The 24,477-nt window shown below is 46.8% G+C and overlaps 2 protein-coding genes across 3 annotated transcripts in view; one reads left to right on the top strand and one right to left on the bottom strand.

Annotated features, from left to right (window-relative positions):
* Positions 1–3,498, top strand: part of Sacm1l (SAC1 like phosphatidylinositide phosphatase) — a 41,687-nt gene extending 38,189 nt beyond the window's left edge. For both annotated transcript variants that reach the window (XM_042665963.1, XM_042665964.1), the window contains 2 exons: positions 304–361; positions 1,629–3,498. In XM_042665963.1, coding sequence (XP_042521897.1) covers positions 304–361; positions 1,629–1,765 — 195 coding nt within the window. In that variant the 3' untranslated portion in view covers positions 1,766–3,498. The remainder of the gene's footprint in view (positions 1–303; positions 362–1,628) is intronic.
* A 3,361-nt stretch (positions 3,499–6,859) lies between these two features.
* LOC122095690 (sodium- and chloride-dependent transporter XTRP3A-like) lies at positions 6,860–24,095 on the bottom strand. Its single transcript, XM_042666045.1, has 11 exons — positions 23,783–24,095; positions 22,573–22,713; positions 21,132–21,223; positions 19,582–19,809; positions 18,123–18,233; positions 16,885–17,126; positions 16,567–16,729; positions 15,170–15,374; positions 9,943–10,102; positions 7,611–7,776; positions 6,860–7,374 (listed from the first exon to the last, which is right to left on the bottom strand). The coding sequence occupies exons 1-11, from the start codon at positions 23,901–23,903 to the stop codon at positions 7,192–7,194; spliced, it is 1,812 nt and encodes a 603-aa protein (XP_042521979.1). The 5' UTR covers positions 23,904–24,095; the 3' UTR covers positions 6,860–7,191.
* Positions 24,096–24,477: the final 382 nt, after the last annotated feature.

Genomic DNA, 24,477 nt, shown 5'->3' with positions numbered 1-24,477 from the left:
CTTTTGTTCCAGGTGAGCACTCTACCACTTGAGCCACAGTGCCGCTTCGTTTTTTTGAGTAGTTTATTGGAGAGAAGAGTCTTACCGAGTTTCCTGCTCAGGCTGGCTTTGAACTGTGATCCTCAGATCTCAGCCTCCCAAGTAGCTAGGATGACAGGTGTGAGCCACCGGTGCTTGGATTTCATTCATTTTTTTTAAATAAGCAAAGTTATGCGGGAAAACAAAACAATATGCAGGACTGATTTTGTAGCTTCTGACTTCCCATTCTCACCCTGTGGCATGTCTCTTCATTATCTCTTGCAGTTGCCCATTATCATGGTTGTTGCCTTTTCGATGTGCATTATCTGTCTGCTTATGGCTGGTAAGTCTGCCCCTATTTCGCACTCTTAGCGTTTATTCCCTAGAGCGTTGAGCGCTCTTCCGCATCTTGGGTTTTTTGAGTCCACTCTGCACTTGATGCGCGCTTAGCACGTTTGATGAGGGCAGAGCAGATGGGACTAGCTTTCTTGTGATATTTTAAGAAAGAAATACAGATGGAGTGGCTTCATGATTGGATTTGTTGTATCCATGTTTTTGGTGCTAGGGACTGATCCCAGGATTTTGTGTGTGCACTTTAACCCTACCACACACCTTCAGAACCAGGGGTTTTTTTTGTTTTTGTTTCTTCATTTTCTTCTGTGTATGTGCGCATGCTGGTATTGGGGCTTGAGCTCAGGGCCTGGACATGGTTCCCTGAGTTATTTTTGCTCAAAGCTATCACTCTACCACTTGAGTCACAGCTCTACTTCCACCTTTTTGGTGGTTCATTGGAGATAAGAGTTTCATGGGCTTTCCTGCCCTGGGCTGGTTTTGGATTTCAATCATCAGATCTCAGTCTCCTGAGTAACCAGGATGACAGGCGTGAGCACCAGCACTAGCACCAAAAACTGATTTTATATACATACATATATACATATATATATATATATGTATATATATATAATTTTGGGGGTGGGGAGGTGCATGTTATAGTGAAGATTGAACCCAAGGCCTTATGCATACTAGGCAAGACTCCACCACTTAAACCATGTCCCCAGAATTTTTTTTTGTTTTTGTTTTTATTTCTGCTTTGAAACTGGGTCTCCCTTTGTCTAGGCTGCCCTCAGACTCTGCAGTCTTAGAATTGATCACCTGCCTATGTGCAGGAAGTTCTGGTACTAATCGCAGTCTGAGAACTGTTGCTTTAAAGCTTAATTGAGCATTTGTGTCGGGCGCTAGTGGTATAATCCTAGCTACGCAGGAGGCTGTGATCTGAGGATTTTGGTTCGAAGCCAGCTAGGGCAGAAAAGTCCCTGTGAGACTTTTATCTCCAGTTAATCAATCACAGAAAACACTGGAAGAGGCACGGCGCTGTGGCTTGAAGTGATAGAGAGCTAGCCTTGAGCAAAAGGAGCCTAGGGACAGCACCTAGGGCCAGAGTTCAAGCCCCAGGACTGGCAAAAAAAAAAAGAAAGAACTTGCTGTTTTTTCCACCTGTAGATAATGCTAACAAATGTCCATATTGTACAGATGTGGTACACAGCTAAGAAGTGTATCTAGTTTTGACAGATTGCTTTTATTTATGCACTCTTTGTTTTTAATATCAACAGGTGACACTTGGACAGAAACACTGGCCTATGTGCTCTTCTGGGGAGTAGCGAGCATTGGAACATTTTTCATTATTCTCTATAATGGCAAAGATTTTGTGGATGCTCCCAGATTGGTCCAGAAAGAAAAGATAGATTGAATTTGTATTTGTGGAAAGCGGCTTGGATTGGAAGATTCCATGATGCAGAACTGGAGTCTTTACTGACTCGCTTTCCACATGAGCCCAAGGTCATTCGAAAGCCTTTTTTTCTTTTGCTCCCCCCAAAGCACCTCATGTGCTCCTTGCTGGGTGATGACTTGGAATTGATCTGATGTTTCTGCCTTCATAATCTCTTTACTATTGAGAGGGTTATATTTATAATTCGAAGCTCTACTAGAATTGAAATACAATCTGCATTCAGCTCGTGGAATGGAGGGACTGTATTCATTGTCAAGCTAATCAGCTGTTAACAGATAAGTAATATATTTTAAAAAAATATTTAGCCTCTTTCATTATTTAAAACAGTAAAATTATTTTTCTAGCTCTGTTTCATTGTTGTCATCATAGATGCAGTCACACACACAGCCCTCCCTCCAGCTTCAGACTTCCCTTAAAAAACTTAGTAATAAGCTAATTCTACTGTGTTGATAAAACGTAAGTCTCTTACAGGCATCAAGTAGGTTTGAAGAGAAGGTCTGCGACTTCATGGGAGGAATGAGGCAAAGCGGGGCCTAGATTTTTTTGTGATTTCCAGGAACCGCCGCATGACCTCGGTCAGCTCGAGCCGCCACAGAGCTCTAACAGTCAAAGTGAGACGGAAGAGTTCACATATACTTTATCTTTTATAAAAGCTGTAGACAAAAATCAAAGAATGTAAAGTCTTTTATCTCTTATGCCAAAGGTCCAAAGCCGCCTCTTAGGAAGGACCACCCCATTATGGAAACTGCCCTTGGTTGGCAGGTCGCCTGCTTCTAAACACTTGAGTTTCTCTGCAGTTTACTCGTCAAGCCCTGTGGGGCCTCCAGGAGGGTCTCGTGCTAAATTTGGTATCGTACTTGGGGCGGCTGTTGCTTTTCCATGCATGGTACTGTTTCTTTCTTACTCTGTCAGGCTTTTGGTTGGCTGTCAGTGAGTGCTTGGCTCTGGATCTTCTAGGTAGTTAACATTCTCCAGATCAAGGACCAACTTCAACTTGAATGTACGTGCAAAAACAAACCTGCATCGTTGTCATTGTCAGACTGTATATTCAAATTGTAATTATGAGGTTTAGATGATAGAACAGTAAGTTAGTATAATTACCACTGTTTCAAGACAATTCAGTTAAACACTGCTACAGTATCTTAGTGTTTTGCTGCAAAGTATGTACAGCTTTCTCCCCCCCTCCCCCCCCACTGGCAATAACCTATGTTGTTCTTCAATATTTCTAAAGCGCCTTTATTATAATGTTACCTTTCTTCAACCTTATCTTTTATAAACGTTCATAGGAGTGGCTGCTTTTAAGAAATCCTAAACAAAGTAATAGCTGGGAAAACCCTCGTGTAGCTTAAAATCAGTCATGAAAATTCACAATAGGGTAAGTCAATAGAGCCACCTATTTGTAACATGTAAATAAGCCTAATTTGTTCCAAAGATGGAATATTGAAACATAGCTTATATCCGCTGTAATGTATCATGCAAATGCTATTGGACATTTTGATAGTAAGAACTTCACATTAACTCCAACAAAGACCAAATCTGAATTGCTGGCGTGGCTGCTTTGCAGGGAATGTACTAGTAATCTTGGTGTGTTAGGTCTTAAGCTATCGATATTTCAGGATCCTGCGGTGATTTTCCTTCTCCATTCATGTACTGTATGTCCATAAATGAAAATAAAATGTTGTATTCTTTTCTAACATGTCGTCCCTGTACTTTTATTTTGGAAGGTGATTTTTCTCCCCCATTTTAAAGCAATGTATGGTCATCGTAGAAAAATTAGACAATTTAAATAAGAAAATTAGTAGCTTCTGAAATCTTGCTTTCTAGTTAGGATCACTTCAGTGTTGTCTGTCCTTATTGCTACTTTTTACTTACAGCTAAAACCAGGGAAGTACTTGAGTATAATGTCCATATGAAGGGACCCCCACCTTGAAATTATAAGTTCTTTTTTTTTTATTTTTGGTCAATCATGGGGCTTAAACTCTGGTCCTAGGCGCTGTCCCTCAGCTCTTCAGCTCAAGGCGAGTGCTCTATCACTTGAGCCACTGCGCCACGTTTTCTGAGTGGTTCCTTGGAGATAAGTCTCACAGCCTTTCCTGCCTGGGCTGGCTTTGAACTGCGATCCTCAGATCTCAGCCTCCTACTCAGGATGATAGTTGGGATGACAGGCATGAGCCACCAGCACCCGGCATTATAAGTTCTTTATAATGATAAGCCTCTATGTGTGTGCATATATACATATATAAGCATGTTTTAAAGATTATATCTTCAGATGAATTTCCCAGCTTAAGCATGCTCATTTCCTTAATTTAAAAAAAAAAATTGAGGTAAAATAATTCCTGCAAAAGTGGTCGTTTCTTGAAGTATATCCATGAGTTCATTGTGCTTTTAACTCGGGGACCATAGGAGTTGCAAGAAATGATATGCTAGCTCTGAAGAGCCTCCGTGTCTTGTTACCTGTCACAATAACAAAGTATCCTGAAACCTAGTGGTTTGGAACAGGCCAGATTTGTTTGTATTTACTATGTCACAGTTCCGGTCCATCAGGAGTCTATTGTCACGATTTATGGCTTAGGTCTGTCCCCGCTTCAGGGTTGGTCTCCATGTTCATCTGGTGTCAGATCCGCTTTGAAGATCACTGTGGTTGTTGGTAAGAGTTGGACCCCCAATTCCTTATTAGCACTTAGCTAGAAGCCACTCTCAATTTCTTGCCAGGTCCAACACAGCAGCCTGACTCATCAATACCAGCAGAAGCCACATGCAAGGCACAGTCATAACTTAAAAACCTTGGAGGTACCCTCCCACCACTGACCATATTCTGTGCACTAGAAGCGGTTTCTGGATCAGGGGAGAAGATCCCGAGAAGTCAGGAAGAGCAGAAGGTGGAGATGTTTGGAGGTCATCTCAGAAGTCAACCCACCAAGGTCAGTAAGGAGAAAATACCAAGGAGAGGTACAGACCTGAGGGTGGAGGTGGGACTTAGGCTGGTTACGTAACGCTGTGTCGCAGATTAGCTCCAAGAGCTGGAGAGGAAAGACAGCTGGGAGGGCACTGCTGGGTATTTTCTCAGAGATTGGCACTCAACTTGCTTTCTTTTTCCTTTTGACTTTTCTTAAATTTCCTCCTAGTTTTATACGTATCTCCAGATAAATGTGTTTGGTTTTACTTGGTTTTGAAGTAGTTACACTTAACTTTGAAGTAGTTTTACTTAACTTTGAAGTTTATAAAACAAAACAAAATTATATATATATATACGTATATTCTACAGCTTAAGCTTTTTTTTTTTTTTTGGTTTGGTTTGTCAGTCCTGGGGCTTGAAGTCAGGGCCTGGGCACTGCCCTTGAGCTTCTTTTTGCTCAAGGCTAGCACTCGACCATTTGAGCCACAGTGCATGTCCAGCCTTTTCTGTTTATGTGGTACTGAGGAATCGATCCCAGGATTTCATGCAGGCTAGGCAAGCACTCTACCACTAAGTCATATTCCCAGCCTCAGATTTTGTTTATTATGCCTGTCCTGGCATTTGAACCACAGGCCTGGGCACAGTCCCAAAGCTTTTGTGCTCAGTGCTAATACTCTACCACTTGAGCTCCACTTCCAGATTTTGCTGGTTAATGGAAGGCAAGAATCTCATAGACTTGCCTGCCCACGCTGGCTTTAAACCATGGTCCTCAGACCTCAGCCTCCAGAGTAGGTAGGATTAAATGTGTGAGCCGTCAGCACCCAGCATATCCTTAGTATTTAATTTCTAAGGCTCATCATGTTGATGGTTATAGCTGCTGTTTACATGGGATGGATTTTACAGTATGTGGGTTCACTGGGATTTATTCATGACTGCCACATTTGTTTACCTAGTGCACTGTTATGGACATTTTGGTTGTTTCTGCGGATTGTGCTCACATTTAGTACTGCTGTAAACACAGTATCTGCCCTCTGGCTCAGTAGGAAAGTGTCGCCATGGAGTATATGCCCAGCAGAATAATGGGCCCGAAATGTACAAGAGGATACAAAATTAGATTCTAAATTGTTAGGTTGTTTATATTTCTCCTAGTTCCATGTATGCACCACATTTGGGGATATCAAACTTCTTAGATTTTTCTTAACCCAGCATAACTTGAATGATAATAACCTGTCATCTGGGCACTGGTGGCTCACACCTGTCATCCTAGCTACTCAGGAGGCCAAGAGTTGAGGATCGTGGTTCAAAGCCAGCACAGGCAGGAAAGTCCGTGAGCCTCTTATGTCCAGTTAACCACCAGAAAACTGGAAGTGGAGCTGTGGCTCAAATGGTGGAGGGTGAGCCTTGAGTGAAAGAGCTCAGGGACAGCACCCAGGTCCTGAGTTCAAGCTCCATGACCACCACCAACAACAAAAAAATAAGAATCTGTCATGCCTGTGTACACACAAATACAATTCACACTACAGAGGCTCACCTAGACCTTAGAGGCCCAGCTTGACCTGTAGGTCTGAAGTTTTCCTTATGGTCCAAATTTCATCCTTCTCTTCCTCTTTTCTAGTTCTCTTTGCCAGAGAGCTGACTCCATGGTAGTTTCACTGGAAGACCATTTAAGGTACCATGATGTAAAGTGAAGATACCAGCCGAGTGTGGATGAGTAGGTTAGGTGGTTTGTTCCTAACTCTTCCTTTGTAGATGAATCTAAGGATTGATTTTGTTTTACCCAAAGGACCAGATGGAGCCAGGAAATATGGAAAAATCCCAACTCTAGGGATACTCAACTAGGGTTTTATTTACATTGATAACTAATACCAACCACATTTTCCTACCTGGTATCTTTAAGCAAAATCAACCAGTGGTTATGTTTGCAGTATAAATAGAAAGTTTCCAGTCCATGGTTGCCCTGGTTACTGTGACGTGTACAAGGACGCAGTGTCCCTTCTCTCTCTGGCCTAAGCAGGGTGAGCAGACAGACGCTAGCATGACTGCTTGTGTGTAGCACTAGCAAGCAGCACAGATTGCTTTCTTTTTTTCTTGAAAAGATACTGTACAGAGGGATTACAATTACATGAGTTAGGTAATAAGTACATTTCCTATGGAGCAGATTTCTTTTTTGAGACCGGTTTTATTGTTGGCCCAAGGAGAGTATTTAGAAAGATCCAACTCTTTGGGAAGTTTGCAAGAACCAGAGAGAACTTATGTCATAGTGGATATGTGCAACACATTGTATTACCACTGTAATTGCGGATGGTGAATATCATTGTGAATTGTGGCAACACGAATGTAAATTATGAGGCCAGGGAAGGGACAGACTAAAGCATCACGTTGACCCTAGGTAACTTTTTACCAGCTTCAAAAATAGAGTAACTCATGTTTCTTTACAGACACAGGAAGCTGACAGGCTTCTGAGTTCCTTCTGAAGAAAAACAGCCACGGATCACCCACTTCTGGGCAGTAGCTGTGTGAGGGTGAGCGATCCCTGACTCTGGTCTCCCCTCTTGAATCGGTGCATGACCCAAGTCCCTAGGGCCCCCAGCGGGATACACATAGCGGAGGAGGCCACCAGCAGCCCGATGATAGCCAGTGCGTGCGGGGGATAATCCTTGCTCACCAGCTGCCCCTACAAGGAGAGATCAAGCATGAGAAGGAACCTTCCCACCTGTGCCCCTGTCATGGCTGCCTAGGCCTCACCTCCCACTAGGGGGAATCTATGGAGCTGGCCCTCCATCACTGCAGCTCATCCTCTCCCATCCCTCCCACAGCCTGTGGTTGCCAGCAGGCATGCTGGGAAATTAACACTCCCCCCCCCCCCCTCCCGGGAGGCCGGGGGGGGGGGGGGGGAGGAGCTTCAGGTACCTGCATGGCATCCCAAGCTTGGTACTGTAGGGTCCCCGTGAGGATGTAGTCACTCAGGTAAAAGAGAAAGAGGCCGACGATGAGCAGCGGGGTCACGCAGGCCCACGTGGCCTTCCAGTACCAGTTGAGCGCGAAGCCCGTGGCGGCCTGCAGGTCACTTTCAAATCTACTTGGAACCATGTAGAGAGAAAGTCTGGATTCGTCATGCTTCCGGATGGGGAGAGAGGGCCAGCTTCCTTGGGCAATTGTATCACAGGAACTACTGATGTTACGTGAACTCCGCCCTCCCTCCCTCATCCCCACTCTGAACCCCGCTTGGGATTGGGGTAGAGTATGGAGGAGGAGAGAATGGCCAGGACTGCCATGAGTCTCACGGAGGGCACCCAGGTAGTGGTGAGCAAACCCAGAGCTGGGACTGGCCCTCTACTCTCACATCAGGGACTTTACAGCTGCTCTTAGGGTAGAATAAGCAGCCTTGGGAGGAGAGTCTGCCACCTTCCTGTCTGTGGTCCTGTGTTGCTGTGCTGGGAACTACCTCCTCCTTCCTAATGTTCACTGAGTAAGCTGATAGGCTCCTGCATGCAATAGGAACACCTTGGTCAGTTGGGGGCCATCTTGTTCTCTCTATAGCACCCCTTACTCCTTGAAAGTTGGGAAGGGCTGGCTGCCTAAGAGATGCTTCACATGGTTACTTGTGGGCTCTCAGTGGCGCTTTCCCCTGACGAAGCCAGGATCCTCTGGTGAGCAGTCGCTGGGATCAAGCTGCTTGCACCATTTCCAGGGCTTCTGTGTCTCCCATCAGTTCCCAGCATAACCTCTTGATAGAACAGTGACCCTCTCCCCTGACATCCAGGAGCCCAGGGTCCATCTCCTCTCCTCAACCTTCTCCCTTTGTTCTGGAAGTCCCTCTCAAGGGACAGTCTTCTTTTGCTGGACTTCCTTCCTTCCTTCCTTCCTTCCTTCCTTCCTTCCTTCCTTCCTTCCTTCCTCCCTCCCTCCCTCCCTCCCTCCCTTCCTCCCTCCCTCCCTCCTTCCCTCCCTCCCTCCCTCCCTTCCTCCCTCCCTCCCTCCTTCCCTCCCTCCCTCCCTCCCTCCCTCCCTCCATCCCTCCCTGTCTCCCTGTGCTGGGTCTTGAGAACTCAGGGCATGGGCACTGTCCCTAAGCTTCTTTCACTCAAGGCTAGCACTCCACCACTTGAGCTACAGGGCCACTTCTGGCTTTTTCTGTATAGTTTATTGGAGATAAGAGTCTCATGGACTTTCCTGCCAGGGCTGGCTTCAAACCACGATCCTCAGACCTCAGCTTGAGTAGCTAAGATTACAGGTGGAGACCCTAGCACCCGGACTTGGACTGCATTTTCCTTCCTTCCTTCCGTCCTTCCTCCCTCCCTCCCTCCCTCCCTCCTTCCTTCCCTTCCTTTCTTTTTCCCTTCCTTTCTTTTTCCCTCTCTCCCTTCCTTTCTTTTTGCCAGTTCTGGGGCTTGAACTCAGGGCTTGACCACTGTCCATGAACTTCTATCAAGGCTAGCACTCTACCCCTTGAGTCATGGCGCCACTTCCAGCTTTTTCTGTTATGTGGTACTGAGGAATGGAACCCAGGGCTTCATGCATGCTAGGCAAGCACTCTACCACTGAGCCACCTTCCCAGCCCTGGACTGCATTTCTTAAGGGACCAACTTCTCTTCCTGTGAGGTGTTTTCCTAATTTAGCCCATGTCCCTGAAAGTTGCCAGAGCTGAGTAATTAGGAAAGTTGGTCCCTACCACCAGAGCTTGTGAAATGTTCACTATGGAAAGCAAGGTAGAGGACAGAATCTGAAACCCAAGTAGGGTTTGGAAATGCTTCCAGTTACAACCCTTTCAGGGCTCTGAGAGTCTTAAAGGAAAGACACCTACTGGGCTCCAGCTTATGAACAGTGAGTTGATCATTGGAGATACCTTAGCAATGTATAGGGTCTCATTCCCGCTAGGAGCATTGGGAAACGAATCCAAGGGACTGCTTGTCCACTAGAATGTCAGCTGCTCTCTTCCCACATCAGAGCAAGGGATGATGTAGGGCATCTAGTGCCTGGAGTTACATGTGCTTGCTTGTCTGCAGGTAGCATCCCATGGGGCAAAGGGAAAATACAGGAGATAGAGAAAAGAGCTGTTCATGGAAGGCAGACTGAGGCACAGGAGTCAATTAGCTGAGATCTGATGACAAAGAAGGACCTTTAACAAATAATACTAAACTTTAAAGTCACAGAGTGCTCCTCGAGGATTGGCGATTTCCATACGAGTGTGTCCCTATGGCTGTTTTTCCTCTGCACCTGCCAGGAGCCAGGGCCTCCTCACCTCCTCAACCCGTACACGTAGCACACGGCGATGGTTTCCACCAGGGCGATGAGCAGCACAGACAGCGTGGCCGAGTAGTCATTGAACATGTCAAACCAGTAGCTCCCCGCCTCCATGGTGAACACCAGGCCGACGGCACAGTTGATGAAGCACACCAGACCTGGGGCACAAGATCACCTGCTCAGCTCCCCCAAAGCTCGTTGTCCATTTCCAAGACACCAAGAACCACAGGCTCCTCAGGAGATCTTGGCCTACTGGCTCACTCCCATGTATTGAGCAGGGACATCAGGCTCCTTCAAGAGAATTGCTTTTGCAGAAATATCACCCTGTGCATCCGGGTACCTAAGCCCCAGAGCTCAGAGATATGATCTGAGGAAGGATTCGACTGTGGAGTGGGGGCCATAGGATGAAGATTTCTTATCCTATTTACTGTGATAAGACAATGAAGGAGCTCACAGATTGTGAAGGAAGACAACAGACTCAGTGTGTGTGTTGGACGACGCCAATGATAGATCCTTTAGGATAGAGCAGAAAAGATAGAGGGCGACCCAATAGGCATGAAGTGTGCCTTCAAGCACAGTCCTGTAGACACAAGCAAAACAAAACAAACAAAACAGAAGTTAGAAAAAGTGTGATCTCTTTGGGTGCTTACGGCCAAATGTCAGTGTGAAGAACCCCACGTGGTAGATGAATTTGTTGTCATCCATGGTGCTGATTTGGCTGGATGCAAATGTAAAATTCACTTCTGTGTTCTTAAGTGTGTACCTACATCTCCAAGCTGCTGCTAGTGGCTCACACCTGTCATCCTAGCTGAGATCTGAGGATCGTGGTTCAAAGCCAGCCTGGGCAGGAAAGTCCGTGAGACTTTTATCTCCAATAAAACCACTCAGAAGGGGCTGGGAAGGTGGCCCAGTGGTAGAGCGCTTGCCTTGCATGCATGTGGCCCTGGGTTCGATTCCTAGCACCACACAAGCAGAAAAAGCCTGAAGAGGTGCTGTGTCTAAAGTGGTAGAGTGCTCACCTTGAGCTGAAGAGCTGAGGGACAGTGCCCAAGAGTTCAGGCCCACTACTGACAAACAAAAAACAAAAACCAGAAAACCACAAGTGACGCTGTGGCTCAAGTGGTAGAGTGCTAGCCTTGAGCTGAAGAGCTAAGGGCCAGCGCCCAGGCCCGGAGTTCAAGCCCTATGACCGACAAAAATAAAAATAAAAAGTAAGAATCAGGTAGCAAAAAAGTATATATATATGTATATATATATACATATATATATATATATATACATATATGTGTATATATATATAATAACTATAGAATATTTGTCTGAAGACAGGAAGATCGTCGGAATCACAAAAAAGTTGGTCTGATAGCAGTAAAGCAGAAACAGAAGCAACACAAAGGCATCAAATCATTGCAAGCTCAGCCAGCAGCTCCCTGGGTCTCAGAGGGGAATCCGATTAGCAAGGTGAGCCAAATGGTCCAGGCTACCAACTAGCAGTTCTACCTCCAGGAAAGTCCATACCTTCTCCAAGTCTTCAATCTAGTATGAGGAGACAGTCATTGCACATATGCTGGGAAATAGTGGCATTTCTGTAATGCAATTGCTGCCAATAAAGCAATTTTTAAAAAGGATATTCTGTTGTTCATTTTTGAAAGTTATAGCAGGATGTCATCTTGAGAGAAATCCTATTGTGTTAGGCTGAAACACTCCAGGAATTTGAAATCAAAGAACATTCATGGCCTAGAGAGTCTCGGGACACAGGGCCTAGGTAGAAGACAGCCATGTGAAGTGGCCTTGGGGAAGGACTGTATGTTATAATAGTCCCTCAGGTTAGTTCAAACAGCTGGGAATTCCAACAGGTGGAGAGCTTGAATCCCTGCAATCGAGACCAGACCCTCCAAATCACTCGATAGTACAGCCCCTTCACTCAACAGGGAGGGGAGATGCTGTGCTGGGCTTGAAAGCACTAAGGCACATCTTCAGGAACTCTCTCTGCAAGGACTTGGGGCCAGGCAGGCACTAATCCAAGCCTGCCAAATCATGTCATTATCACAGCCTCCTCATGTTGATACTTCAGCTGAAAAAAGACCACAGATGATTAAAACTCCCAACCTGTAACTTGGTCTCAGATGCACAAATCCAAAAGCACACAAATTATGAAAATAGCTGTGTAATTCCTCCAAAACTCAAGTACTCTACATTAAATAAAATATTAAAGTGGATTAAATTGCAAAGAAAATGGAAATGATTCCTATATTTGATATTATCAGACTATCAAAATACATGGAGACCAAAGAATTCCCTTTTGGATGGTCAATAAGTCTTTAGAGAAATACGGTTTGAAATTTAAAAAAATTCCTAGATTCAAATGAAAATGAAAATACAACTTACCGCAACCTTTAGGAGACAGCAAAAGACAATGCTAAGAAGAAACATTATACCCATCAGTGACTTCATTTTTAAAAAGTTAGCAGTAATGAGTAAATAACTTAGTGATGTACATCAACCTGTTCCTGACATACTTCTAAAACAATCCATCCTCACAATTAGTAGATGGTAGGAAACTATACAAATAAACTGACGCCAGTAGCTCACATCTGTCATCCTAGCTACGCAGGAGGCTGAGATCTAAGGATCACGGTTCAAAGCCAGCCTGGACAGGAAAGGCTGTGAGACTCATCTCCAAGGAAGCACTCAGAAAGCCGGAAGTGGTGCTGTGGCTCAAGTATAGAGTGCTCACCTTGAGCTGAAGAGCTGAGGGACAGTACCCAGGCCCTAAGTTCAAGACCCACAACCAACTAAAATGAATAAATAGGTGCTTTGAAAAGACTGACATTTTTAGTGACACTAAACCAGAAAAAAAAGACCTAAAAAAAAAAATCAGAGGTAAGAAAATGGTATCATAACAAATGCCAGCTAAATTCAGAGGGTCATCAGAATATTTTTTCAGCATTTTGTTATTTGTACATTCTTTATTAGCATGCATTAGTTGTGCAATGGAGTGTTCACTATGCCATCTCCACACGTGTACGATGTATTCTGATCAACCTCCTCTATCACCTTCTCTCTGTCACTTTCTTCTATCGTCCCCAGCCAGTCTTATTATTCCATTTTCATACATACATATATATATTAATTCAACTATATTCATCATCATAGGGAATACTTTTAGAATCTATATATATATAGAGAGAGAGAGAGAGAGACTGGAAAATTTAGAGGAAACAAGCAAATTACCAGATTCATATGACCTACCTATATTGAACCAAGAAAATACAAATAATCTATACAAGCCTGTAATAAGTAATGAAATTTTGGCTATAATACGGAGCTTCCCAAAAATAAAAGCCCAGGGCTAGATTGATTCACTGCTGAATTATTATTTTTTGTCGGTTGTGGGGCTTCAACTCTGGGCCTGGGTGCTGTCCCTCAACTCTTAAGCTCAAGGCTAGTGCTCTACTACTTGAGCCACAGCACCACTTCGGTTTTCTGAGTGGTTTATTGGATATAAGAGTCTCATGGACTTTCGTGACCAGACTGGCTTTGAACCATGATTCTCAGATCTCAGCCTTCTGCGTAGCTAGGCTTACAGGTATAAGCCAACATCACCTGGTCTCACTGCTGAATTCTATCAGATCTTTCAGGTTGAACTAGCACCAATGTTCCTAGAACTACTATAAAGGGAAGGACTGCTACCAAACTCCTTTTATGAAGCCAGTATTACCATAAAACAAGTATCAGAAAAGGAAACCACAATAAAATGAAAATGGTACCAATCTCCTTGATGAACAAAGGCACAAATACTCTAATTAAAAAATTTGGAAACCCAGGCCAGGTGCCAGTGGCTCAGGCCTGTAATTCTACTACTCAGGAAGCTGAGATCTGAAGATCACGGTTCAAAGCCAGCCCAGGTTTATCTCCAATAAACCACTTAGAAAACTGGAAGTGGTGCTGGGGCTCAAGTGGTAAGAGTGCTCGCCTTGCAAGGCAAGAGCTGAGGGACAGAGCCTCGGCCCAGAGTTCAAGTCCCACAACTGACAAAAACACAAAAGGAAACTCAAATATATTATGGGGGCATGAACAACCTCAACTAACCAGAGCCATCCCAAGTATAAAGACCTATGCAGAAGCTATAGTATTAGACTTCACATACTATAGAGCCATATTAACAAAAACAGTGCGGTACTGGTACAAAAACAGACACATAGCCCGTTGCAATAGACTAGGATATAAATGTGCAGCCACTTCATTTTTGACAAAAGGTACCACCAAAAGATGGATTGGCGAAAACAAGGCCTCTTTCGCAAATACTATCGGGAAGACTGGAAATCTACAAGTAGAAAGACTGAAAATAGGTCTTGCACCCTGCATAAAAATAAATTGAAAGTGGAGTCTTGATAAATGGGAGACTTGAAGCTGCTAGAGGAAAATGCAGGAGAAATCCTTTCCAATAGAAACACAGGTAGCACCTTTTCTGAGGAGGGAGCCTGTGGTTGCGAAATTAAGAGCAGGAGCTACCATTGGGTTTATATCAAATTGAAAGCTTTGCATAGCAAAAGGAAACAGCTACTGGCATCGATGTACAATGTACAGAATGGAAGAAAAATCTTGGCATCTATTTATGGGATAAAGTATAACCAGAAAATATAAACACAGAAGAACAAAAGTGTGAACAGCAATATCCCTTATAATCATTACACTTTTTCTTTTTTTGGTGGTGGTGGATCTTGAACTCTGGGCCTGAGCGCTGTCCTTGTACTCTTCAGCTCAAGGCTAGCGCTGTACCACTTGAGCCACAGCGCCACTTCTGGCCTTTTCTGTGTGTATGGTGCCAGAGGAATCAAACCCAGGGCCTCATGCATGGGAAGCAAGAACTCTACCACTGAGCCACCTTCCTAGCCCAACCATTACACTTAGAATCATTACACTTCAACTGAACTAAGAATCTTGCCTAGCCTACAGGATTAAATATCAGGTCAGGTTTGGGAAGTTGGATACCATGTAAAATCTGGTGCCCACTTCCCTTTTCTAGAATGCTGAGAAAGAAACACACAGGCTGAACCCCGTAGCCACGGTCCCAGATCACAAGCAATGGACTGTCAGGACTGGGATGAAGTTCCATCTGCCCTCTGCAGCCATCTTGAGAGGAAGCTTGTTTTTCCCTCACCTGCCCCCGCCCATGCCACCCCTCCCCAGCTCATTCATCCTCTGCTGGCTTTCCCACTCACCTGAGATGACCTCCTTGGGCAGATGTCTGGAAATGACCTGGCTGTCCGTCAGGGGGGTGATGATGGCTGTTGCGTTTCCCAGCATGCTCCCTATGCCCAGCATCAACAGCATGAAGAAGAAGAGCACGGACCACAGCTGGGACATGTCCATGTTTTTAATGGCCTCCGTATAGACGATGAAGGCCAGGCCTGTGCCCTGGACAGCCTGCTTGTGGTGAGGAAAGAGACCTGTTATGCATCCAAGTGCGCAGCCTCATTCTCAGCCTGGGTCTTCTACCTGCCCTGCCTCAGTGGGACTGATTAGAAATGGGAGCTGAGACTCTCAGTGCTGGGGCTAAAGAGGTTTAGGGGAGCCAGTGTGGTGGTCTGGCAAGGTTCCCTTGGTAGCCACACGCCTGTTGGCTGATGGCCCTGTTTCAGAGATAACTGAGTTGTGGAAACTAAGCCCATGATGACTACTTAGAAATCCCAGGCTGGCTGGGCGCCGGTGGCTCACGCCTGTCATCCTAGCTACTCAGGAGGCTGAGATCTGAGGATCGTGGTTCAAAGCCAGCCTGGGCAGGAAAGTCCATGAGATTTTCATCTCCAGTGAACCACCAGAAAACCAGAAGTGGCACTGTGGCTCAAGTGGTAGAGCGCTCGCCTTGAACTGAAGAGCTCAGAGACAGCGCTCAGGCCCAGAGTTCAAGCTCCACAACTGACCAAAAAAAAAAAAAAAGTCTCACAGATGTCATATTTTGAAAAGGGTGTATATGGATATACATTTTTAAAACCATAGGTTCTTTAATTTGAAGGTTAATCTTGGGACCAATAACAAATAACCCTATGTCCTTGAAACATTTTTTTCTTTTTCTTTCTTTTCTTTTGTTTTTGGTCAGTCATGGGGTTTGAGCTCAGGACCTGGGCATTGTCCCTGAGCCTTTTTACTGGAGGCCAGTGCTCTACCACTTGGTTTTCTGGGAGTTAATGTGGAGCTAAGAGTCTATCAGACTCTCCTTCCTGGGGCTGACTTCAAATCTCCATCTTCAGATCTCAGCCTCCCGAGTCGCTAGGATGACAGGTGTGAGCCACAGGCACAGGGCTAACATTTTTCTCTTTAACATAAAAAGAAAAAAAATCTGAATGCCAAATAACAAAAGGTTTATGAGGGCCTGATTCTACTGTGTATTTCTCTAGATTGTTAAGACTTGAAAAGAGGGAAGGAAAAGGAAGGACCCGGAAAACCCAATAGAGCCTTCTAAGGAATAGAATTCCTGAGGAACCCTTTTGGAAGAAAGCGATTGACTCTCTTCTTTTCTGATTTGCAGGGAGAAAAATTCAGAGAGAAGCTGCTTTCCGGGGTCACTTTTAACATGGGTGAAGAAGGGGAACAGTCTCTGACCTTCCCAGAACCTCACCGTGTCCAGCTCCGACTCTAAGCTGCAGTTCTTCATGTGTGGGAACACTTGGCTGTATTTGCTTGGGTAAGTGGAGGCAAGGTAGTTCTTCACTTGCTCTAGGTTGCTGGCTGTCAGAGAGCCATCTTCAAGGTCAAAAGAATTGGTCAGCAGTAAAATCACCCTGTGGAGGAGACCATCGGCTTGACCTTGACTGACCACAAAGAGCAACTGTCCCTAAGACCTCAGTAGCTCAGGTGCTGAGCTGACCCCATTCCTGCCTGCCCCATTGAATGAGGAAATCTGAGGCTCAGGCTTCCAAGAAACAGCCGGACTCACTTGCTTAGGCAATCCTCATAGTTGAAGGTGGCCTTGAAACCGTAGATGGCGAAGGTCACGATGCTGGCGAAGATGGAGGTAGAGCCGTTGATGAGGGACACGATGATGGCGTGTTTCTGGCAGTTGTTGGCGGGGTCGTTGTAGCTTGCAAAGGCGATGAGGCTACCAAACCCCAGGCCCAGAGAGAAGAAGACTTGTGTGGCTGCGTTGATCCAGGCCTTGGGGTTGACCAGTTGCTCAATCTGGAAGGTCAGCAAGGGTAGGATTGATGAGTTCTGGTCTCAATCCCACATTCTCATGGCTTGAGGAAGAGGAGGCTCAGTGGAGGGCTGGGAAACCTTGTCTCTGGTATACAGGCCATCAGGACAGCCTAGAGCAAGAGCCCGTGTTCTCCTGGCCCTGACTAGTGAACCCTTAGCTGATGAACCGTTTGGCAATCTTTGTGATGCTAGCGTGCAATTGTAGGGCCAAGTAATTAAAAATCATGGAGTTAGCCAGGCACCGGGGGCTCATGCCTGTCATCCTAGCTACTCAGAGGCTGAGATCTGAGGATCCCGGTTCAAAGCCAGCCTGGGCAGGAAAGTCTGTGAGACTCTCCAGTAAGCCACTCAGAAAACCGGAAGTGGCGCTGTGACTCAAGTGGTAGAGCACACGCCTTGAGCTGAAAAGCTGAGGGACAGCGCCCAGGCCCGGAGTTGAAGCTCTACGACTGACCAAAACAAAAAGAATCGTGGAGCTTCAGAGGCTCCATCCAGGCCTACAGGCTTCTGATTACAGAGAGGCAGCTGAAGTAGCCAGATTCCCTGGCCTGATGGACATTTGCAATGAAAGGGCTCAGGCATGCATTTTGTAGGTAGATTCTACAGCACTTGAGTTGCCTTACCTCTAAGGCAACTGGGGCCTCCTTCCGGTAAGTACTGGCTGTGGGGTATCTGGAGAAGAGAGGGCATTGAGAACCCGCAGGGAAAGGACCTGGGACTCATAGGAACAGCCCAGAGAGATGACTGGAGTCATGAAGGCAGCAGGTGGGGCCTGAGGGAAGACTTCCTACCCAGAATGCACAGGGTCAGGGACTACCTGTCCTAGGAAGTCATTCAGACACCCCTGCCACCATCCTCAAACACAGCCTCGAGGCTCACACTGGCCTCCATCTTCCCCTCCCTCTAGCCATCCTGGACGATGGTGAGAGAGGTCACCTTAGGCCCCCCTTCTGCCCCCCCCCCTCCAAGCCCCATTACCTTGGGAGTGAACAGATACAGCAGGCCGTTGATGGCTCCGTGGAGCATGAGGCCCCTGACTAGGTAGATGAGGAGCACGCAGGAGGGCAGTGAGGCGGTCAAATAGAAGACCTGCGGGTGCCAGAGGGCAGAGTCAGCCTCTGGAGAGGTGGGCGTGACCAGGGAGACTCCTGTCCCTGGAAACACCCACATCTGGTGTATTTAGGATGCTGACAGGGAAGGAGACATTCACATCTACTTGGACCTGACCACCAAGATGGCGGTTGGGCTCCAGATGGTGGGACGTGATTGCCAACATCTCTTATTACATTCCCCAGAAAAATCTCTTCCTTTAGTGGAGAAATTGTAATCGGGTATCAAAGGCTCTGGCTCCCTGCTGCCCTTTAATCCAGCTGTGTTCCAGATAGGATTCAAGGTACTTGCAAAAATGAGCATTGATACTTTCAAAGTACCAAGGAAGTTAAGTGTGGAAAGGAAATAGGAAAGCCAGGCGCTGGTGGCTCACGCCTGTCATCCTAGCTACTCAGAAGGCTGAGATCTGGAGGATCACGGTTCAAACCCAGCCTGAGCAGGAAAGGCCATGAGACTCTTACCTCCAATGAACCACCAGAAAACCGGAAGTAGAACTGTGACTCAAAGTGGTAGAGCAAAACAGAAAAACTCAGAGATGGTGATCAGGCCCTGAGTTCAAACCTCACAACTGACAATAAAAAAAGAAAAGAACAGAAAAAAAAAAACAGAAACCATAGAAAAAGGCAATCCAGGCTGGGAATGTGGCTTAATGGTAGAGTGCTTGCCTAGCATGCATGAAGCCCTGAGTTTGATTCCTCAGCACCATGTACACAGAAAAAACTGGAAGTGGTGCTGTGACTCAAGTGGTAGAGCGCTAGCCTTGAGCAAAGAAGCTCAAGTACAGTATCCAGGCTCTGAGTTCAAGCCCCAGGACTGGCAAAAGAAAGAAAGAAGAAAGAAAGAAAGAAAGAGAGAAGGGAAGGAAGGAAGAAAGAAGGAAGGAAAGAAAGAAAGGAAAAGAAAGAAAGAAAAAAGAAAGAAGCAAACAAGAGAGGAAGGAAGAAAACAAAGGAAGAGGAAAGAAAAAGGCAGTCCATAGAATATGTGATGCTTCTAGTCAATTTCCTAAGCAACTTCAGCAAAATAATAAATAAAAAAGTTTCAAAGAAGAGATCCTCCTGGTCTTATTGCTCGAGATTCTGCCTTTAGGCTAGAAGGTACGGAAATGTTCATCTACTTAGGTAGATGAGAGAATCCTCCCTTGGAGCTTCAAGGTTGTAACTGATCCCCAGCACGCCCACCATCTTGGCTGGTACCTAGTAGATGAATTGCACCAGGCGCACCACGCCCTGTGCTCTAGCAGTCTGCAACCCTTGGCATTCATTGCTTGAAGCTGAGGGCAGAGGCATGGGTTTCCCCGCCTGCCCAGACCATGCTCCCAGCCCACCTTGCCAGTAGATTCAGTGCCCCGCAGGATGCACAGATACACCATCAGCCAGGCCAGGATGAGGCACAGCGCAGGCTCCCACTGCATGGCCCCGTTCTCCTGGATGGACGGCGAGATGTTGAGGGTTTTCCTGTACCAGAAATACTGCGTGGATGAGGCCTTCTCACACTCCTCCTCGTAGCCTGTGCGGTTTCCATTCAGCGGGCACACGGACCACGGCAGGGGGTCCTTTGCCATCAAGCCGGCATCAAGAGAGAGGGGAGGAAAGGAGAAAGAAGCTGGGTGTGATTCAGATGTTGGGGTTTTGGTTTTTTGGTTGTTCCCAAACGTTCAAAGGTAAAAAGGTTCCCAAGGTAGTGGGGTTGGAGAGTGCTGGAGATCTATAAGAGGTAGGGGCTTAGAGGAGTATGCTTTCAGAGATTGGTGACCCCCATCTCTTTCTTCTCCTCCTGGAGGTATGACAGTTTGCTCCTGCATGCAATTCTACCACTGCCAAATCCCAAATCAGCTGGGCCTATCTGCTCCTGGACTTTGGACCTTTAAAAAAAGGTTTACTTGGCTCTAATCACTTTTTTTTTTTTTTTTTTACCACCCTGCAGGTGTTTTCTGTAGACTCCTGAGCTCTGCTGTGGATCTAAGAGACTGCATATCCCATACACAATGGCCAGAGGAGCTATGACAGCACGCCTCTAACCCTCTCGATCTGCCAGCCTAGGACCTCAAACCACAAGCTCTACAGCATCGGCTAGAGAGTGATCAGGACTCCCGGAGTCCTCAGATTGGCTAGCCAATCAGAGAAAGCCAAATTTTCTTGGTTAACCAATTACAGAGGATGTTGTACATCTCTACTTCACCTGTCTTTTTGGGTCCCCAAACCAACACGGCATCCAGGTGCCCCGGCAGATGAGGACGGTCTTTCCTCCCATGGATGTTAGGTTTGGGTTCGGCACCCTGAAACCTTTGAGCCAGAGAAGTGGGTACTGGTGATTTTCTCTGAGCTCAAATTACCCATCAGTGAGACACTTGGATTCCTTGATTTTATAGAGGGGAGTCACTAAGAGCCTATTCGGCTTTAGCTATATAGAAAGGAGTTCTCTGAAACCTTGTTTGTTGGTGTTGGTGGTGGTTGTAGGGCTTGAACTCAGGGCCTGGGTGCTGACCCTGAGCCTTTTTGTGCTCAAGGCTAGCGCTCTACCGCTAGAATGACAGCACCACTTCCGGTTTTTGAGTGGTTCATGGGAGATAAGAGGCTCACAGGGACTTTCCTACCTTGGGTTGGCTTTGAACCTTGATCTTCAGATTTCAGCCTCCTGAGTAGCTAGGATTACGCACATGAGCCACCACGCCCACCATGGCTGTAGATTCTTATCTCCAATGAACTACTAGAAAACTGGTAGTGGTGCTGTGGCTCATAGTAGAGAAGTAGCCTTGGGCAAACATCTCAAGGACAGCATCCTGAGCTTCAAGCCCTATAATTCACGAGAAGGTGGGCAGCCTTACATCTTCTCCCTTTCTTGCTCCTGCTCTGTCTGGCCAGGTAATCGGCTTACCTGGAAGGAGTGGAAGAGGTACCAGAATCCCCAGGCATTGATGATGTTGTAATACATGGAGACGAAGAACGTGACCACCATGCTAGCGATGCCTATGAGAACATACAGGACCGAGCTGAGGACCAGGTGTAGATGGCCCTGTCCCATTCATGCACACTCCCTGTGGGGACTGCCCAAGGTCAGAAAACCTCTCATCCAGCTCGGTGAGTACTCACAATGACTGTGTAGCTGTGACCGCTTCATGAAGCGCGCGCGCGCGTGTGTGTGTGTGTGTGTGTGTGTGTGTGTGTGTGTGTGTCTCCAATCTAAGCTCCAAGCTAATGATGTTTTGTTTAAAACAAGGTCTGGGGTTCTTTTCAGGGTCTCAAAATTCTCCTTGGCAATCCTACTTACTCAGGAGGTTGAGATCTGAGGATCGAGGTTCACGTAACAGCCTGGGTGGAAAAGTCCATGAGATTATTTCTAACGAATCACGAGAAAATTGGAAGTGTCACTGTGGCTTAAAGTGATAGAGCCCTAGCCTTGAGCTGAAGAGCTCAGGGACAGCGCCCACGCCCTGAGTTCAAGCCCCAGAACCGACAAAGACAAAAAAAAAACCACAAAGATGTCAGACAAGGTGATGTCTGGAGAAGATGTTTTCTTCAAGCTCTCTGTCCATAGCTTTATCACCAGCCTTCACAACAGCATAATTTAACAAAAGACCACACAACAGTCCTGGCTTCCTTCCTATTTTTTGAGATCTAAGGGCCAGGTACTACGCTTAGTACTTCTTGTGCTTTGGGACCATACAGTAGTATCAGTAGTGCCCATTTCAGAGGGGAGAAGGAAGGAGTACTGAGTTTGCCTATGATCACTCAGCTACTAAACTAGAATTTGAACCTCCTGTGAGCAGGACTTGGTCACTACAAACACCAGTGACACACATGATGCCGTAGTTGCTCCCTCCAGAAGTTGAATCAATGGAGCCAAACCCTGCATTGAGACCAAGGCTATGCCTGGCACCAATGGCTCACGCTTGTCATCCTAGCTACTCAGGAGGCTGAGATCTGAGGATCATGGTTCAAAGCCAGCCCTGGCGGGAAGTCCATGAAACTCTTATCTCCAATGAACCACCAGAGCACCGGGGTGTCTTGACTGCTAAGTAGGTGTCTGTATCCTGAATGGAGAGCAGCTGCTGTCTCAGTGGTAATCATCTGGAGAGTTGGACCGCCTGAAGCCCTGGGTTTGATTCCTCAGTCCCACATACACTGAAAAGGCCAGAAGTGGTGCTGTGGCTCAAGTGTCCCAGTCCTTCTCAGCCTTATTGCACATCCGTCTGTCCACCCAGAGCCAGTAGGGGCTCTTGTGTGCAAGTTGGTGGATTCCTAACCTCCACTCCTCTGCTTGCCCAGGGGACCCCCTTCCCCACAGGGCCTGTGTGGATGAGGAGGACCCCACGTACCAACACCACCGAGGTAGGGGCTGATGGTCCTCCAGGCTCCGATGCTTCCTTGACGCATATGCTGTCCGACGGCTAGCTCCAGGTACATGAGCGGCATTCCCTCCAGGAGGAGCATGATCACATAGGGGACCAGAAAACTACCTGGGGGCATCGGGAGATGAGGGCCGGGCTAGCACCACTGTAGATGGCCTCGCTCTGCCATCCACCTGCCTGGAGCCTCCACCCTGCCTTTCTTTTGTTGTTTAAATTTATTGTTATGCCAGGCACCGGTGGCTCAAGCCTGTCATCCTAGCTACTCAGGAGGCTGAGATCTGAGGATGACGGTTCAAAGCCAGCCCAGGCAGGAAAGTCCATGAGACTCTTACTGCCAGTAAACCACCAGAAAACCAGAAGTGGCGCCGTGACTCAAGCGATAGAGTGCTAGTCTTGAGCTGAAGAGCTGAGGACAGCACCCAGGCCCAGAGTTCAAGCCCCATGACTGACAAAAAAAAAAAAACCAAACAAACAAAAAACCCAAGCAAACAAAAATGGAATATAGTCATCAAAAAAAATTAATACAAAAGTTCTCTGTTTCAATACCTTTGGGGTGCATCTCAGTATGTGTATTTTTTTTTAATATACAAATAAAGAGGCGCTTGGGTATTGCACCTTTGTGATTCTCTCCTGAAACGATCCTCTTTTAGTCTTGCTGTGTGTGTGAGTAGCTAAAATCCTGTGTAATTTTGTCATAGCCCAGTGTGTTTACATCTAACATCTGTGTATCAGAGAGGACACAGGCCATTTGTCTCTCTGAGGTTGGCTGATCTCGCTTAACGTGATTTGTTCTAGTTCCATCCATTCCCCTGCAAATGACATTCTTTTCTCCTTTCTAATGGCTGTGTACTATTCCACTGTGTACAGATGCCCACCTATGGTAGGGCATCGGGGTTGTTTCCATACTTCGGCTGTTGCTTTCATCCTTCCTTCACCTTGTGACTTTCCACCTGTCCTTGCTCCTTCCCGCCACCCATCCATCTGCTCTGGGAATCTTTCCACCAGGCTTCCACGGTTCGTCTCCCTGCATCTTTCCCACACTCCCATCCCTCTGTCACTCCTCCTACCCATCTTGCCACTAGCCACCCTGTAGCTCATGGGAATCCCTGGGAAGATGTTGGCCGAGGGCTGGTGCCAACCCAGTCAAGCCACACGGCCCCCTCAGTACGACACTCACCTCCTCCATACATCTGGCACAGGTAGGGGAAGCGCCACACGTTGCCCAGGCTCACGGCGTAGGAGATGCAGGCCAGCAGGAACTGCAGGGGGTTGCGCCACTGCTGTCTCGATTTCTCCATGGCTGCGACTTGGCTCTCCTCAGCTTCTCAGCTCGGTGATGAGGACATCTGGCCTTTCCTGGAGCTGTAGGGTCGAGTCCCAAAGGTGACCCCACACCTCCTTCCCTCCTCCCCTCCCTCCAAACTTCTGGATCTTCTCAACTATTGGGATGGGAGCGGGGGTTCTCTCTGGACCCTAGCTCCTGCTCTTTCTATCCCCTGGGTCTTGGAATCTGCTCCCTGACCCCTCAGCACCTGACTCTGGTCCTCCCCCACCTTCTCCCCCCTCCCTGCCCTGGACTTCAAGGTTGGATAGTTGCACACAATTCCCCTCCCCATTACCTTTGTCCCTATTTCACTGTTGCTCAGCCCTGGGCTACCCCAACTCCACAGGCTTTCTGAGCTTTTCAGGAGGCTGTTAGAAGCTTCTAGAGTTTTTGTGTGTGTGTGTTTTGGTCACTGGCAGGGCTTGAACTCAGGGCCTGGGCACCTGTCCCTGAGCTCTTTGGTTCAAGGCTAGAACTCTACCAGTTGAGCCACAGCTCCACTCCTGGCTTTTTTTTTTTTTTTGGAGTGGTTCATTGGAGATCAGGGT

The sequence above is a fragment of the Dipodomys spectabilis genome, unplaced genomic scaffold, assembly GCF_019054845.1.
Source record: "Dipodomys spectabilis isolate Male_0828 unplaced genomic scaffold, ASM1905484v1 ptg000360l, whole genome shotgun sequence".
NCBI classification, from domain to species: Eukaryota; Metazoa; Chordata; class Mammalia; order Rodentia; family Heteromyidae; genus Dipodomys; species Dipodomys spectabilis.
The sequence above is the reverse complement of the archived record's forward strand: the minus strand, read 5'-3'. Positions and strand labels throughout refer to the sequence as shown.

What these genes read in the sequence shown, in the direction of transcription:
- LOC122095690 (XM_042666045.1), bottom strand. Translation starts at nt 23,903, where the DNA reads ATGGAGAAATCGAGACAGCAGTGGCGCAACCCCCTGCAGTTCCTGCTG. An exon ending in TATGAGGATTGCCTAAGCAA is followed by an intron (nt 16,730 to 16,884) that starts GTGAGTCCGGCT and finishes TCTCCTCCACAG; the next exon opens with GGTGATTTTACTGCTGACCA. An exon ending in TAGAGTCGGAGCTGGACACG is followed by an intron (nt 15,375 to 16,566) that starts GTGAGGTTCTGG and finishes CACCACAAGCAG; the next exon opens with GCTGTCCAGGGCACAGGCCT.